At 32.2% G+C, this 18,528-nt stretch overlaps 2 protein-coding genes across 14 annotated transcripts; both read left to right on the top strand.

Moving 5' to 3' along the window:
- The first annotated feature begins 4,899 nt into the window (after positions 1-4,899).
- On the top strand, positions 4,900-9,520 carry LOC129294213 (vacuolar-sorting receptor 1-like). Of its 8 annotated transcripts, none has more exons than XR_008589321.1 (6): positions 4,901-5,357; positions 5,798-5,850; positions 5,921-6,008; positions 6,903-7,039; positions 8,946-9,030; positions 9,141-9,520. XR_008589321.1 is itself a non-coding variant. In XM_054932405.1 (4 exons), the coding sequence occupies exons 1-4, from the start codon at positions 5,165-5,167 to the stop codon at positions 6,980-6,982; spliced, it is 414 nt and encodes a 137-aa protein (XP_054788380.1). In that variant the 5' UTR covers positions 4,901-5,164; the 3' UTR covers positions 6,983-7,601. The 8 variants fall into 8 exon arrangements, 2 of the variants coding, with proteins under 2 accessions (XP_054788380.1, XP_054788381.1); XR_008589320.1 differs by having other exon boundaries at positions 9,103-9,520; XR_008589318.1 differs by having other exon boundaries at positions 8,946-9,520.
- A 2,313-nt stretch (positions 9,521-11,833) lies between these two features.
- Positions 11,834-16,553, top strand: LOC129294089 (uncharacterized). Of its 6 annotated transcripts, none has more exons than XM_054932208.1 (8): positions 11,834-12,359; positions 13,170-14,055; positions 14,372-14,651; positions 14,769-14,876; positions 15,115-15,393; positions 15,524-15,667; positions 16,131-16,247; positions 16,393-16,553. In XM_054932208.1, exons 1-7 carry the CDS (start codon positions 12,071-12,073, stop codon positions 16,209-16,211), a joined length of 2,067 nt encoding a protein of 688 aa, XP_054788183.1. In that variant the 5' UTR covers positions 11,834-12,070; the 3' UTR covers positions 16,212-16,247; positions 16,393-16,553. The 6 variants fall into 6 exon arrangements, with proteins under 6 accessions (XP_054788183.1, XP_054788182.1, XP_054788181.1 ...); XM_054932207.1 differs by having other exon boundaries at positions 16,388-16,553; XM_054932204.1 differs by having other exon boundaries at positions 11,835-12,359; positions 16,039-16,247.
- The last annotated feature ends 1,975 nt before the right edge of the window (positions 16,554-18,528 follow it).

Below are 18,528 nucleotides of genomic sequence, written 5' to 3'. Positions count from 1 at the left end.
AGTGGGGTTCGAGGGGGTCAATAATTGGGGGCATTGGAATTGCAAATGTTTTTGAATTTTGCTTGAGAGAGAGGGAAAGGGGGCGAATAAGAATGTGATAAATAAATAATTGTTGACTAATTAAAAAGAAGGTGGAACATGGAATGACCATAAAGCTGGTGGGCCCTTCTCTCATGGTGGAATTGAATAGGGTTTATATGGTCGTCGCATAAAGGGTGAACGGGATGCGACCTCACTCTTTCTCTTTCAAGCAAACTTGCTATTCTCTGCTTTCCGCCAAATCTCAAATTCAGATCACATTCATTCTGTTCCCTCCCTCCTCGAGTGGATCCTCTATTCTTGACATGAGAGCACGCCACTGCCCTCCCTCCTCCCCATGTCAACCACCCCCATCCCCAACTTATGCCTCTCTCTTCACTGCCTCGTCCTCTCTCATTATCAATCTCTTCCCCTGCTTCCCCTTCCCCTTCACAGGCACATACTCCATGTCTTGTAGAGAGTTTTAAGTAAATCACTCGCTCCTGAATCTTGTTCGCGCCTGAGTATATTGGCACCACAATGTGGACTTGGCCCCATGTAATTAATTTCCCACTGCTCTTGCAGTGTACAGGATGCGTCTGCGTGCAGCATGCCATCCCGCCTTTTTCTTCATCACGTGATTTCGTCATTGATTCATTCACAATAACTCATTATATGAATGTTCTTAATCTTATTTTTCTTTGTGTTTTTGAAATAAATTACATGAGCAATGAAGGAGAATGGTGGTGTGAATAAGAAAGATCCACGTTCTGAAATCTGGATCGCCATGAAGTCCAGTGCCAAAAATGTAGTTTTTGCCTTCGACGTGTATTTTAATTAAAAAAAAAATACATGTGCGTACACTTTGCCGTTAAAAATATGATTGCGTAGAAACTCTAGAGGCGTGGAATTCAATAAACGGCTCATTTTGACCTATTAAATATTAATAAAATATCCTTAAATGCTAATTTATTAAATTTAATTAAGAAAAAAATATAAAAAATAATAATTTAAAATTAATAGTTTTAGATTAAAGAATTAAAAATATATTTTATAAAATTAAGGAATTAAAATAAAATTTTATATAAAATTAGAAGACCAAAAATATATTTTAATTAAAAGTTTTTATAGTCCCTCTTATTGTGGATAGATTTTTTTATTCTCTGTTTAAACCAATCTCTCTCTCTCTCTCTCTCTCATACAATTTGAGGTACAATTTCAAAAATTTCATCTAGCAAATTCTTTAAAAAAGTGTAGTATTTCAATTCTAAAAGACATCTCCACTTCATCAAATCATTTTTTTAATTGGAAAGTAATTCTGTTTTCAATGTCTTTTGTGTAGGTATACTAAAGAACATATTCTCAAAATGTGTGATTTACTTGACTTTTAAATCAAATCAGTGAGTTTTCATGATCATTTAATATAATTTTTTGAAATTCAAGTGCTTGAAAATAAAGGGAATGAAAAATAAAATTAGAGAAACATGTAACACTTGCATGTGATAAAAGAGAAACTACATGAAATAAAATATGAAAAAAATAAAAGAAGAGGTAACACTGTATTGCTATTGTTGTTTCAATAGAAGTTGGCACTCTATAAATTGCTGAAGAACTCACTATTCTCTATTAAATGTGTAGTGTGCTAAGGGTGTTATGTTGAACTTGATGAAAGATAAAAGGAACTGCATTGGTAAAGTAAAAGATGAAATGGAATCAAAATTCTTGCATTAGACAAGTACATTATGGGACTAAGTCAATGAAATATTCAAAGGGTTTATGTAATGATGCACGTGTGGTGACTTCCTTTTCATGGACACAGAGTGACATTTTTTTTGTTGGCTCCATGCTCCACTTTTTTAAAGACACTAGCTACAATTTTTTTCAAAGTGTCATCCACTTTTTGCCTTTTTCAAAGTGGTGCATCAATTATTCTCTTTAACAAGTAACTATCTCCCTTCTAAAAAGATTCATGTAAATTTAGACTACAATCATTTCTTTTAGCTCAAATAGTTGGGTTTAAGGCAAAATTCACATTTTAGCCCCAAACAAATTTATTTTTTTGAAAAATTATTAATTTGATGGATCCATTTTGGTTTTTGTGAGTTAGTTAGAAATAACTTACAAAAAAAATGGAGAAGGTGTTTTATAAAAATAAAAAAATGAGAAAAATATAAAGAATCATGCAAAATCATGAAACTCAATTTTAGAGAATTTGTTCCATCTTTCATATACAACTTTTTTGTTTGGACAATTATATGCCTGTTTGGATTGAGGGATTAATCAATTTTAGGGAGAAAAATTGATTAATCCATAATTTACCCAAACACCAACTTTTTTTTCAAAATTGATATTTTTCCAAAGCTCCAAGTTTCAGCTTCTCGGCTTCTATGTGTTTTTGTTACAAAGTTATATGAAAAAATTATATAAAAGGTTTGAGAAAAAAACCACAAAAAAGGCACAAAATATAATAAAAATAAACAGAACTTTCTTCTCTTCTTTTTTTTTCTTATTAAAATTTAGATCTTTAAAAAAATTACTAGCATAAGTATCCAAATAGGTTATATTATAACATAATCAATTACAATTAAAATTTATCATTTAATCAATTATTTTATAATATATTATACTTAACTAAAATTTAAACGGGCACTATATGCAAAGTGTTCAACTAACTTTTATAGCTCCTCTAATTCCTATTATAATGAAAAATTGAGGAGAAGTAATTGAGTCATTGACTTTATTTTAAAATAGAATGAACTCTCAACTTTATCTCCTATTTAAATAAAAAATTTTTAAATATATATTACATTGTCTCTAATAGACAGTGAGTTTTAACAAGGCAACTTGTAATAGAGACCATAATGAGTATATGTGAATATAAAAATTGTCAACTCTCTTGTAACATTCTATTTAAAAATCAACATGGCAATAAATCTTATTAAAAACTACTCTTCATAAATATGCATTCTCCAATTTCTATTATAAGGCAATTATATCGACATTGTCAAAATTAATGAGAGATAATAAAGTTATTAATTATGTTTAAAAATAAAATAAATTTTAATTTTATCACTATTTGAATGAAATATTTTCAATTTTTTTACTATATTTTCTATCACAATTAATGAGTTTAAATAGGAATGATACTAAAAAATATAATTAATACTCTATCGAGTGCTTTATAGCTCATATTAAAAATAAAAAATCCTTATAGAAAACATGATATAATAGGGACCAGAATAATGCTTAAGGAAGTAATTAGTACTTACTCTAATATGTTACAAATAACGGTAAAAGGAAAATTTTGTCTTTAAATTATATGTTTAGCGGCGATTTGAATTTTGAACTTTTTGTTGTTGAAATGCTTTCCTTCAATAATTAAAAGTGGCACAATACTATCCCTTCTATTGGTAGGAGTTAACTTGAATCATTAGTTGATCGTAAAACTAAGAGAATAAGTTAAAAATTATAGAAAAATATCAAAAAATTACAAATAAATTCTTGTAATAAAATCAATATCAATTAAGGTTTTAAAATTTATAGATATCAAGAGATAAATGTTATTGTCTCTATCCCAATTATAAGATATTTTTGGAAGAAACTTGACATTTTAAAATATAAGATACTTTGATAAGAATAAGATTTCATAAATGATATTTTGCCAATATTATCCTTTCCATTATATCCTATCTTTTTAATATTATTTCATAAATGAAGTATTAAATGAAGAGTATTTTTAAAAATTTATATTTTTACTATAGAAAAATGAAGCTATATAGTGTATTTACCAAGTTTTATTGATATGTATGATTTTGTCTAAAAAATTTTATAATTTAAAATGGAAGGAGTATTTTTTTCCACGTAAAAGATTAAAATTCCATTTTGACTAGTTGATGAATTACTGGGTGATTATTCGATTACCATTATCGGAAAACAACATTGGTAAGTAATTAAAATATAATTTAATGTTTTGATAATTTAAATATTATTATTTACAAATATTTTTACACAATTTATATATCAGTTTTTAAAAATTAACCGTTCAACCATTATGTCCATGATTTATAGAGGAGTGTGTTATTTACACTAGCCATGTTGTGAATCGAAACATCATAGTAAATTATAAACCTTAATCCATTTATAAATTACAGATGCACTATTAAAGTTGTAAGTTTTTTAGAACTTTTACATCTGAAAAATTGACTTATAAATATACAGAGGTTCCATCACTAGGAACGTTTCAAAGAAAAAAGTATTCGGATATTTTGTGCCGATGATAAATACAAATTGCAAAGGTTTAACGGTATGCATGCTGGAGACAGAATTAAGTCATTGTGTCCCTTGGAAATTTGCATGGGCCTCCAAGCCTACCCATTCAACTTCATATCTTCTGGGCCGCCTAACCTGACCAGTTCCTTGGGTGATTGGGTCTATCCTTACCCTACATAAGTCCTGTGGGGTTTCCAGGAGGACCACAGTGTCTTTTGTTTTTTTTGTTTTTGTTTTTTTGTTTTCTTAAGTTCATATTAACCTCTCAAGGAACGTGGCAAGGCAACACTTCTTAAATTATTAACGTGATGGAAATCATATACATAAGTTTGGATTCGGATACGTTTACGTGTTCCGAGGCGGGGTTTTGGTATAACTAATTTTGAATTTGTTTGATTTAGTCAGCAAAATTTGATAAATTCGTGCAGGAAACAGAAATCTGAGACATTCTTATGAAATTTTAATCTGAGTTGGCATTTACTTGACATTTATAATCATCAATATCAATATATATTAATAAATCCTGTAGAATGCTGTTGATTGGTTAGAATTACTATCATATAATTGATTTAGTCAATCTTAATACATTTTAAATTTTTTATTCTTCTCTCTCATTGTTAACTTATCATTACGGGAGCTTTTAACTTTTCCAAGGCAGCGAGTCTTTTCCTCTTCCGAGCAACGAGTCCTCTCTTCCGAAGACATCGATTCTCCCAATCTCAGTCCTCGGCTCTCGCTAGACAGCTCTTTGAAAATTCTAGAAATCTCCGTATCTCCTTCTCGTCATCCTTACAGTGTAAAAAAATGAAACTTCGGAGGTCATCGCTTTGTTTTCTCCTAGGGTTTCTGTTCGGCTTCAGAGAAGAACAGCTTGACGATGACGTCGCCGGAGAAGATTAAAGGCACACAAGATAGCGCAATTGAAAACTTTGGAATCCCTCAATATGGGGGCAGCATGGCTGGGAATATCGTGTGCCTGAAAGAGAACCATAAAGGGTGTACAAAGTTAGGGGATTCCTTCAAAACAAAACCTGGAGCTCTTCCGACCATTCTTTTACTCGATCGTGGAAGTAAGATACTTGTACTTTGACTAATCTGTTGTGTATGTTGAATTTTGGGATTCAGATGTTTATGTTTTTTTGGTTCACTAACTGGTCAAGTAAACCCTTTTTGAAAATATGGAGATTCGAGAGTTTTGATACACTGATTAGAATAATCTTAATGGTATATTTTTTAATTTTTACAAGCAATCAAATTATCAATAGTACTGCCACATAAAACGATGCGTGTAAGTTATTTGAACTGATAGATTCATTTCCAAGTCACTTAACAGAACTTTGATATCTTTTACCTGAACTGCTCTTTAATTCGTTCTTCAACTTCTTGGAGCTTAGTTATTGGGTATTCTTGAGAGCCCTTCTTGAAGAAACAAGATTGTTTCCAGTAGTACTTGATCTCAAGGGTTCTGGAATTGATATCACATATATTAACAAGATTACTACATTGGCAGAGTATTCAAAACCTCTGGCTGATTATCTTGAAAACCTTCCTGAGGATGAAAAGGTTAGAAACTTCACACGACATTCTAAAATTCATGCAACTTGAAGCACTGTCACCTTTTGGTCTCCTGCAGTCTGTTATATTGAAGAAAATGGCACCGAGGTCTGGGAGAGGGAAATTGAATAAAGCCAATGCAGAGAATAAGAAGGAGGAAGAGAAAGGTTTGTTGGAATCTCTTTACTTGCAGATTTTTCTGATTTGTTATCAGCCATTTGCTTTTCCTTATATTATCAAAAGACATTGGAATTTTGAAATTCAAATTTGTATGCAAGAGTACTGTTAAGATGCTTTAGTGAGATGCATCTTGAACTTTGAGGTACTTCGTTGTCTTTAAAAGCCTAGGTTATGCATCCCTGGGGTTGTTGTGCTTTAACACTGGGAATGGAGCTTGAATCTTGACTTGCTAATTTGATAAATATGGCAGCCTGTCTTGACCAGAGATGACAATGGTGGGTGATTTGTTTTCTTGTTTTTGGAGAATTTCGATGTAACTTACTGAAATCACTGGCAAATAACATAAGAATTAAAAGAACCATACTATTATTATTGGCCATTGCTAATTGTTGTTCATGATATTTTAATTCAGGATCACATAGATCGTGAGACCTATCTTGAAGGGATGATTTCTAAATATCATGATATTATTTGTTTAATTTTGATTTTCTTTTCATTGATAGTGATTCAAATATCAGCTTTATTTGATTTAAGTCCATGGGAAGACAGTACCTATTCCAAAGTCTTTTAGGTCCATTTGATGCTTCTCGTGGGTTTGATGCATCAAGGGTTTATTTGATTGTGTTACTTTTGTGCAAGCTTGTAATTTAGATATACTTTCTCCCTTTTTTGTCTGAAGTCCTGAGGGTAACATTCAGTTGAAAATAAAGCTTTATTTATTTTTACTTTGATCCCATCTGCACATTGGTCTGATTACTTTAATCTAAGGTGAATTCTATTTTCTTATTGATTAATTTATTTTAATATTTCGTTTTTTAATCCCATCTTCTCTTTTTTATTTGTTGTGCTGGTGTATCTAATTTTCTCATCCTGGTATGAAGATGAGGAAGTGCGGAAAGTGAATCTAGGGAAAAACTGGAGGGATCAACACAACCTACTGTGTCTAACAGTTCAATATTGATGGAGATGGCAAGCTGAAGAAGAAGATGATGATGACACTACCTATTCCACATATTCTGTGAGTTTAATTTTATATTAATTTTAATTTTCACTTCCAAAACAATTTGATCATATCATCCTTTCTTCATTTATAAAGCCTAATGCTCATACCTTGATGATGGGATCTCAGGTAGGTTTTGACGTTTTCTCAGTAAAACCTCCTCCTCCATGGCATATTGCCGTTTTTCTCCTTTTTAGAGTTTTTATGCTTTTTTTTATTTTTTTTTATTTTCTTGGTTCAACTTGCATTTAAGAGTTCAAGGAACCTTAGTTTATATAGAATCACAATAATTCTATACAAGAGCCTGGGTGGGAAGATAGGCGCAAGCTTTTTGAGATGATTCTGATAATGTTCAATGTTTGTTATGTAAAGAAGTGAACCTGCATTAGTTCTAGAATGATTTAGAGGTGCTGAAAGTGTTGTTAGGGCTGGTAGTTCAGTGCACCATTTTGCTTTAGCTTCTGCGTCTACAAATTTAGGTTCTTTTTATTAACAACTATTAACATGCACCCTACCTTCAGGTTAGTATTTTATTGATTTTTATTGCATTCAAATAAAAAGAAATGCATATTTCCATTAACTCATCATTAATGTTAATTATTTCATATTCCATTCACATGTTCTTCAATTACTTCATTAATGAACATTTATTATCAAGTGTGTAAATTATGTAAAATATTTAATATTTGATAGTAAGAATTAAATCCCAGGCACTTTGAATGTTGGGAAAAATTAAATACTAAATATTCAAATATTTAATTATCTTCCGCAAAACCATTTTCTAATATCAGTTTCAAATTTGACATAAAAAAATAAATCTGTTACTTCAAATATTGGGAAGGATTAAATTTTGAAGATTTAAATTATTGATTATCTTATTGAAACTTGAAAAACCATTTTTCTAATATTTCACTATTAAATTCATAATTGATTTTTCAACAAGAAGTCTTCTTGAAAAACTAAAACATTCAAGATTAAAATCTTTTTTCTAATATTTCACTATTAAATACATAATTGATTTCTAACCAAAAGTTTCTCATTAGTGCCCCTGAGAAACTGAAACATTGAAAGATTAATTTCTCGGAAGTTGTGTATTTACATGTGGTTGACAGAATATTTCATGTGTAAATTATCAAATTAATTAAATTACATTTAATCATGCAATGATAATTATTTTTCTCCTCTTTCTGAACACTCAATAAATTACAATATGCTACTTATTGTGTGCATCCATTTATAAAAGGCCCCAAATTTTAATACTTTATATTTCTTTCCTTCCAAACATAATATTCTTCCTTTTAATTCTCTCACATTTGATTGTGTACTTGAATCATCTAAGGCAAAGATGGAACTCAATTAGCATGACTTTGTTCAAGACATCAATGATTCCATAGAGATATGGTGTATTGCTGTTAGAGTCTTGAGAAAATGACATACAAATCAGAAAAATGGCATTTAAATTTAGGCCTTTGTCAATTACAACAAATGTAGTTTACAGAAAATTTTTTAAAATATTGTATAAGGGGAAAACAAGATGTTTTATATTAGAGTTGAATAAATTTATCCGTATTATGTATTCTTTATCTAACAAATCTCTGTATTTGATTTTTATTAAACCTCATTCCTTTACAACTCAATCATGTATAATGCAATCATTAAAGATTAGATATTTCAAACTCTACCTATAACTTGCTATAGGGTTGAGAAACAAAGATAAGATATTAACAAATCAATATCCAAGAAGGGAAAATGGTGAATAGGGCAATCTCACATGTGTCTTTATCAATGGAATTAATTATAATTGTTTCAAATTCTTGAATTCTAAACCGTTGCAACGCAAAGGAGTCTAGTTTTCTTATAAAATTTGTTTTGTTTAAATTATTCAGTGTCTCGAGGTCAAAAAACATTATTCTTTGTCTTGTAGACTGACATCGCTCTCTACGTCTCCAACTGAACGAGCCTTCTCCGATCGGGCCCAAGATCGGTTTCCATGGCTACACTTCATGACCGTAAGGGCTTCTTCTCCCTCCTCTTCCTTTTCAGTTCTTCCAGAAGCCGACAAGGAGCATCATGCGATGCAGATATCTGAACGAAAGGTTTGAGGTTTTCTCTATATCAGGAAAGAAGTGCCCTTCGCTTTCAACGATGTTCATGCGAATATATGAAATAACAAACCAGGAGCTAGTAAGAACTTTGCAGTAAAAACCCACTGAAAGAACAGCACAAGCATCTTCAAGGCAATCTTTATGATCGAGTCTCAGAAGCACTACTACACAGACACATTTTGCTAGCGGCGGAGAACCATGGATGAAGAAGGGTGTTGGCGGCTGGCTGAAGAAGGGTTCTTACAGAGAAGAAAGCCGATGAAAAAAAAAAAGGGATTAAAATAATTTAAACAGTATATATCACGTAAGAAAAATATAAATGTTAATAAGTGCCAACTCAAATTAAAATTTCATAAGGTATCATATTTTAGTTGGTCATTCTGGCCTATATATATTTTAAGTGGTCGGAGTGCACAAATGAAATAGCCTTTTGGGTCTATTTATAAATTTCTGCAGAAATCCTGGAATATTTGATATTTTTTTTCACGATTCTGAATTAGAGGGATTTTGGGGAAAAAAGAAGAAGGGGGATTAAAAGTTAAAACCCGCAAATGGTGTCTGGTTAACATTAAGTCGCAATCATTGACCAAATCTTAATTTCTAGAATTATTTGTTTTATTGGCTGACGTTGCTTGAACGACTTTCCCTTTGAATAATCAAGGACGGGGAAATTATTCTTCATGCCGCCATATCTCTGAAACTGAAAGATGCTCCAGAACGAGGAGCGTCGGAATCCAATTCCAACCCCAATATCGACGGGCGTCAGTGGGATTTCAGAATAACTATTAAATTATGCACAAACCCCACCGTTTCAAAGTTGAAGACAATACTGCTATTGTCATTAAAAATGGTTCCGAGTCATGGGTGGCATTAAAAAAAAAATCGAAGTGCTCAATCAGAGAGCCAGACATTTGCTTTCGTGGGGCATATTCCCTAGAAATTAAAGGTTCCATAAGTCAAAAAAAATAATTATTTTTCTCGGGGGTCGTGTCATCACAGTTGATGATTTTAGGGGAGATTACAGATGCAGAGAAGGGGGGGAGAGGGGGGGGGGACGAGAAAAAGTGAGATTAGGTACGAGTCTGGCATGCATGGGCATTCACCAACGGGCAAGACATTTGAAATTCAAGCTCAAAAGAGAGAGGAGAAAAGAAAGGAAAGGAGGGGAAAGGAGGGGAAAGGAGGACAATAATAATGGAAAGGGGAGTTAATGATTCGTTAAACCAGCGAGGTGAGTGGTGAGGCTGTCTGGTGAATCATGAAGCGTCAGGTGTGCGGGTGGTCACCCAAACAACCATTATTATTTACCACTGGTGGGTCTCTATTACCTTTCATCAATCTGCCCTCAGAGCCACCTAACTTCTCTCTGTAAAACTTCATTTTACTCCAAGATCCTACTCTTGCTTTTATATTATAATATACTCAGTTTTTAAATTATAAAATATTATAATATATCCCCACAACTCTGTCTCCAGCACTTCTTTTAAGTTCTCTCTGCTACTGTCAAGATTGATCAACAATGCACTTTCTCTGTTTTAGGGGCCCAATTTATACCCCTCCATGAGCATGACCCCCCCCCCCCAATATTTTACTTTATTTGAAATAGTGAAAGCAGTCAAAAGGCAGTAAAAGAAATTAATCTTATTTAACAAAAATAAAAAAAACTTAAAAAAACCAAGGAAAGGGGCGCAAATAATGAAACTGCTTCTGAGTTATGAGAATATCCGAAGTGTAATAAGAATTTCAGGCAGTATCAGCACAAGAATGTTTGAAATTAACATTAAAAATATCCCTAACCAAGTAATGGCGCCAATGGAACTATTGAAAGCATATGAATTAAGTAAAAAAAAAAAATTCTGTTCATTCAGTATCTTCACGGGGAAGGAAAAAAGAAAAAAAAGTATAAAAAAAAGGAAAAATATCATTCAAAGACTGCTGAAAAATATTTCTATATCAAATATCAGTAGGTTTTGAAATTTCATTGTACTCCCTTAATCTTCAACAAATATTAATTTTTATGTAAAATAACTAAATTGCACCTATAATATAAGATAATAAAAAATTCACTCCCACTGTCACCTAAACAACAATCGGACTGACACGGAAACCCCTACCACCAAAAAAAGCTTCGTGGCTATCCAACCCATTTAATTATATATGACAGTATATATGTGTGTATGTAACAATTCAAGTTTCTAAACTATATTATCTGTTATGACACAATGATGTATTATTAATTTTAAAATGATACTTATTATTTTAATAATATTATTTATTAATTTAGTGTTATTAATTTTAAATTAAGAGTTTTAAAACTTCACATATTTTATAAAAATCATTTAAATTAATAATAATTTATTCAAATTTTAATAAGTTAAAAAAATAATAGGATAGCCTTGACTGCATAAGTGTTATTTCTTTGTGAATAAATATCCATGCCATTAATAATATAGAGAAAGAGAGAGAGAGAGGGTGTGTGTGAGAGGGTGAAATTAGAGGGTCCTACCCAAATGTTGACTTCCTACCGTATTCGGGCAGTAAATGAACAGATGATTATTCCTCCACGAGTCTTATGTTCTTACTTATAATAGTTTGGGCCCCACCAAACCAAATCCTCTCACGATCACAATCCACGTCCTTCGTTCCCTTTTGAAAGTTAACAAGACGTTAGACACACAAACCCCTCCCTTTGCTTCTGTTTTACAGAAACACGAGACAAGGAAGAGAGAGAGAGAGAGAGAGAGAGAGAGAGAGAGAGAGTCTTCGACACAGAATCTCTCTCTATTTCTATCTCTGCCTCTTTCTCTATTCCAATCGAGCATGCACATCCCGAACCATGCTGTTTATTACAATTCTGTCCCTTTCTGTTTCCTTAATTCCCAAGATGTTGCCCCTTCAGCTCAGCCAACTTCAGCTATTTCTCCTGCTTTGAATTCTCGTACTCATGGCTGCTTCCGACGTCGGAGCTGTCCTAGAATTCTTGAGGAACAATGGCTTCACAGAGGCAGAGTCCGCCCTTAAAGAGGACATCATAGAAAATGGTGAGACGGGGTCGTTCGACTACGAGAAATTCTTCTTCCCGATGGTGCCGCCTCCGCCGCCGGTCAGAGTCAAATCGTTTTCTCGATTTTCGGATAGGCAGTATGGCAGAGATTGCTCGAAAGCAAGCTCTAAGTCGTCGGACGATGAGTTTGTGAGCTTGGGGTCATCTACTTCGGGCGTTTGTTGTGCGGGTATTTCTTTTCCTTATTATTGGCTTATCCTTTAGTGATCTGTTTATTCCCAGTTACTTGCTCACGTTCATCAATGATCATTATGTATTCTAGTAATGCGGGGCTTAGTGGCTTACTGATGACTGTGCTCCGTTCTGCTGCTTAGCTAAATAAAGAAGGAGAAGAAAAACTCTGAAATTAATGCTTTATGTTTATTATCGTTTAAGCGCATCCACTTCATATATTTGAAACCAGTTAAAAGTTAGGTCATTATACAAATGAGCATTTTAATTCTCTGTGATCTGGTCTTAAGTGACGAGATTTTTGTCATAAACATCTGCTCTATTTGATCGTTGAAATGTTCTTTCATGTTCTGCGTAAGTTGAATAATTGGTTTTCAACAGAATTCAATGTGTTTGGTGCTTCTATTTGTGTATGTTGGATCACACAGTGAACAATCTAACTTAAGACTGGCATCCCCAAAATTTCCTCTCTCTCTCTCTCTCTCACACAGCTGACATAATCATCTCTTATTTGTTCTTGATTCATGTTCATATCATTTCCCCAGTTGCGTTCTTTTGCGTGGCTGTTCAAAGGATGTTGTTGGTGAAAAAAGTATGTTAAGAAATATCAATCTCGGCTAACATTTGATAAGTTGCTCACATACAAGTATGTGGCCACATACTTTCATAAATGACCAAAATTATTAGCCAATTCTATATGTTTATAGCCTGTCGCTCACTACAGTATTTTCTTCAGAAAGATCATTTTACTTTCTTTTCCCCTTTTTAGTCACAATGCATCTGAGTGTCCTGAAACCTTGTTTTACAGAATTCATCAATCCATATGGAACTCGCTCCTCATCTCAAACTCACAAAGATTCTGAATCTTCGTCAGATAGATTATCTCAATTTGACACAGCACGTGACTACCATGACTTTGACATGCAAAATGAACCATACTGGTATAATGAGAAAGATGATGATGATTTCATGACCCCCAGTTTTGAGGGACCAGAGTTCTTTGGAGGTCAAAGTGAGGATAAGTTCATCCTGACATCAGAAATGGAGAATCAACATGAAAATCTTCTGGAAAATAATTACAAAAGTGAAGCATTCCAAGTGGAGAGAAATGGTGATTGCATGGAGAGACTATGCCTTTATAATCGTTCTGATGTAGGAAATGAGAATGTGACTTGTTTAAAAGACTATTGTCATGCTGATAAGAAAGAGCAGCTTGAAGGAGGATTAGTTAGAGAGGTTGAGAATCCTACCTTTGTCAATAATTGTGATGTTCCATTTAGCAAATACTCTGCAGGTTCAGGAGAGTCTTGTAGTGGGGATCCTGGTAATGACAGCTACCTAAGCTTAAAGGAAATTCATCTGAATGATTTGCATTTAAAGGTTGTTGGGGATAGTTCCTCTACTGATTCTGCTCCAGAGCATTCTATGAACCAAACTTTTGACTTCTATCCTAACAGTAATGGCAATAAGGGGTACAAAGCTCCCTATGACTTAACTATCAAAGTTGCTGAAACTGACCTGCCAAATGGACTCACCAGATATAAAGCTAAAGATTGTGGAGAATTCACTGAAGAATGCCTAGATCCAGAAAATGCAGCAGATGGAGAGGATGTTACTGATGATGAGCTATTAAAGTACACTCACGAGGATGAATATGAAGTATTTGACCTGAGAATTATACATAGAAAGAACAGGTTTGTTTCATATTGTTGTGTTTGATGGTCTCATTCCCATCATTTTAGTATTCATGAAAATACAAATGAATAATTAATTGTAAATGTAGGAAATGATAAAAGTTCAAATTAACTATCACTTCCTTAGCTCTCTGTGTTTGCTCAGTTTGGTATCGACTCAGAATTTCTTTGCGGTCAAATTCATATTGTGGTGGCTATCTCCGTTTTATTTTTGGCCTGAATCATGTTTATCTGCTTTTGCTTGTTAGTTCTTTACAGAGATTCACTGGTGTTGCGTTTACATTTAACCTTCGGTTTTACATTGTTTCATCTACAGGACTGGATTTGAAGAAAGCAAGGATCTGCTCATTGTGCTGAATTCAGTCATAGGCGGCAGGTACTATGTAACAGAATATCTGGGTTCGGCTGCCTTCAGTAAGGTTGTTCAGGCACATGATCTTCTGACAGGAATAGATGTCTGCTTGAAGATTATAAAAAATGACAAAGACTTTTTTGACCAAAGCTTGGATGAAATTAAACTTCTAAAGCTTGTCAATAAGAATGACCCAGCTGATGAACACCACATATTGCGACTTTATGATTATTTCTATCATCAGGTATTCCTTGAAGGTTGAATATGCAACTGGGATTGCTTTCATGTAAGCTATATTATATTTGATGCTTCCGATTCACTTTTAACTGTCACTGATTAGTCTTAGTTGGAAACGTCATAGGAGCATCTATTCATTGTTACTGAGCTTCTGCGAGCAAACCTATATGAGTTTCAAAAATACAATCAAGAATCTGGTGATGAGGCATATTTTACATTGAACAGGTTGCAGGTTTGTTCAATTAGACTTAGAACTTCTGTGGCTATTCTATATAATTGCTTCTATTTTATTTTGTTTAAATATTAGAACACCTCAGGTCTCTTGATATTTCTGACCAACAATATTTGTCTCTATAACATTGATAATCTACTGTTAGATGGTTAAATTAGCAATTTCAGTTTTATGGAAGTTTCATTTGGTGAGGAATTTTCAGAACAAAATGATTGAGTTGTGTTATTACTATTTGCAGCTCATTACTCGTCAATGTTTGGAGGCCTTGCAATACTTGCATAGCTTGGGAATAATTCACTGTGACCTGAAGCCAGAAAATATTCTTATCAGAAGTTACAAAAGATGTGAGATTAAAATTATTGATCTAGGTAGCAGTTGCTTCCAATCAGACAATTTATGCCTATATGTACAGTCACGATCCTATAGGGCCCCTGAAGTGATGCTAGGCCTCCAATATGATGAAAAGATTGACATATGGTCTCTTGGCTGTATTTTGGCTGAGCTATGCTCTGGTGAAGTATGTCCTAATTTGCCTCAGTATGATATTTTTATATTTTATGCAGCCCAGACAGATGTGGCTTTCTTAGCACACTACAAAATTTGGAGAAATGTGCTGGTTGTTAATCTAGTGTTTGTGTCTTCTCAAGGTGCTCTTTCCAAATGAAGCTGTTACAATAATTCTTGCGCGCATGATTGGAATGCTTGGTCCTATTGATCTGGAGATGTTAGTGAGGGGGCAGGAAACATGCAAATATTTCACAAAAGAATATGATATTTACCATGTAAATGAGGTTCGTTCCCCGATTCTAACTGCTTCATGACTATCCGCTTTTAGAATCAGAATTTCAGCATTTGCATTTTTAGCTCTAAATGACGTGTGTCCCAGTTTGACTCACTTATTCAGCATCTAGGCCTAGTTCTATTCTTTTGCTGATTTATGAGCACGGTTCTTGTTTATGCGTTTTCTCTGCTAGATCTGATAAAATTTAAGATTCCATATTGGGCTCCGCTGTCAAACTTGTTCATGTCTATACTGAATAAAATTCGAATAAGGTAGAAAGATTCCGCAACGAAAAAAATCCAGATATATTAGTACCGAGCTGTATTCGTCAGCAAAATCTCCATCTCAAATGTTTCTAACATTTCCTAGCATTGTTCACAGGAGACAAACCAATTGGAGTACATAATTCCAGAGGAATGGTCCTTGGAGCAGCACCTGCAGGTTTCTGACACGATGTTTATTGACTTTGTCAGATTCTTGCTCAGCACCAATCCCATAAGGCGACCAACTGCAAGACAGGCACTCAAGCATCCATGGCTTGCACATGCTTATGACTCCCAGTAGAGCATCCATTTAGTTCCTGGACGGAAGTTAAGCATCTTGCATACTGGAAATTGCAGTCACAATTTTGGGTTTCGATTATATTGAAGAGCAACTGAATTATTTTGCTTCTTTTTCTTGTACATTTTTTATTCTCTTTCTGTTGATTAAATTTTGTTCTTTTGTACAGGACAGTATGCCCTTTGATTTTGTCTTTACTCTCTAGTATGGGGAGACTGAGCATTGCTCAACAAGAAGAGAAAGGAAAAAGAAAAAAAAGGAAAAAAAAAAGAAAAGAAAAGGTGATTCTAAATGTTGGGGATAAAACGCCTAAGTGCAAAATAATTTATTTACAATCTGACCTTGTTATTGTTATGTCTATACAAAAAAAAGGAAAATAGTTTTAGTTATTTGTGATTAATATAGTACTTCTTCTGTTGTAAATTATAAAATATTTTTTAGATAAAATTTTATATATCAATAAAATTTATTAAATACATTTTATCATTTTACTTTTTCAAGATAAAAATATAAATTTTTAAAAATAATTTTTATTTAATATTTCATTAATGAAAGAATATTGAAGAAAGAAAATATATAAATTAATAATATTAAAAAAGTATAATTAATAAAATTTTATTTTTATTAAAATGTTTTATATTTTGAAATGTTAATTTTTTTTAAAAAAATATTTTATAATATATGATGGAAGTAATATAATTCAAGTGCTACCAATGATTTAGTGCATGAATTTGCCCAATAGCACGATTTCATTGAGAAACGGTCGACCCAATGACAATTATGTAATCTTCATCTACATTAAAGAAAGACAAAAACGTGGATTGGAATAAAAAAAAATAAAGATAGAATTTTATTATCTAAATGATCCTTATGATGCATAAAAATTAATCAACATTAAAAAATTTATATTATTCAAGTCATAAAAATAATTATGATATACTTCTTATGGTAGAAAGGAAATTTTTTTTGTCCTATTTATAAGTTACCTTATTAGATTTTCATTAAAAAAATTTATTTTATCTCCATTAAATATTGAAGAGAAAAAACATATTAATATATATATATATATATATATATATATGTATATTTAAAAGGAACAAGTTAACAAATTATTAAATTTTTAAATAAAGTTAATGAGTTTTAATTTTTTTTAATTTCAATGAAACATGTTAAAAGTATTTTATAAATAAGATTAAATAAAATATTTTAAATTTCATGTGTTTATGACGAGATGAGAAAAATAGGTACAATTTTGAGTGCGGAAGAAAAACCTTACAAGAGTGAATATATCAATAAAGCAACCTCTCAAACTCTATCACTCTCAACTTCCAAGTAAAATTTGGCGCTTACTATCGAGACGCGGATGGGAATGAAATGATTTTTTTTTTTTTGGATCTTAATGGGAATGATTTGAACAAACATGAAATTTGTGAATAATATCTAAAGCCAGTGAAAAGAATAATATCTAGAATCATGAGGGCATCTAAAATCATGAGGGCATCAACAACTTTCAGCCTCAAGATTTCTAAAATTTATTTCGTGGATAAACTATACCTTGTAGGGATTGGGAATTCATAATCGATGAAGCCCAAAATTTGTTGAAAATTTTTGAAGGAAACAATCCCAAGATTCAATGAATTGGATAGAAGTTGAGCATTTCAATAAATGGCACTCATTTTAATTTTAACCCTATCTTTAACCTATAATGATTGAATTTGAATCATGGATAGTTAATTTGATAAATACTGCCTTGTGTAAATAATTATTCAATTCAAAAAATGTATTAAGAAATAATTATGAATTGAATCAATCTATCCGCGAATTGGTGTTAGTGACAATGGAGGAGGACCATCTCTTTTGAATGAGAAATTCTTATATGAACGAGAGTACACTACATTATTTATGTTTTATTAATAAAAACATGTTATGATGTGTAGTTGATAAAATAGAATTTTAGTATCATTATTTTTAATTATTTTATTTTTAAAATGGGTCTCTTTAATATTTTATTTTATTTTTATCATCATTAATAATATCATCAATTTATATTTTTGTTGTGCTTGATTCATAAGGGAAAATAGGAAAAAAAGAAGAAGAAAGTATAGGGATGTAGCTTTCCCCATTGTGAAAACAGGAAAAAAAAAGATTATAATTTTATATGAATAATAATAACCTTATTATTTTAAAAATATTTTTTGTATAATAAAATCTAATATTTTAACATATTATATATAATAATTTTTATCATATATTATTGATTGAATAAAAACATAACGATAAATTACTTTGTCCAATACTGACTAAAAACTA

Source organism: Prosopis cineraria, unplaced genomic scaffold (genome assembly GCF_029017545.1).
Source record: "Prosopis cineraria cultivar Desert tree isolate PC_DT_omini unplaced genomic scaffold, ASM2901754v1 PC15, whole genome shotgun sequence".
NCBI lineage: Eukaryota > Viridiplantae > Streptophyta > Magnoliopsida > Fabales > Fabaceae > Prosopis > Prosopis cineraria.
Note: the sequence above shows the minus strand (reverse complement) of the source record. Positions and strands in the feature narration are given on the sequence as shown.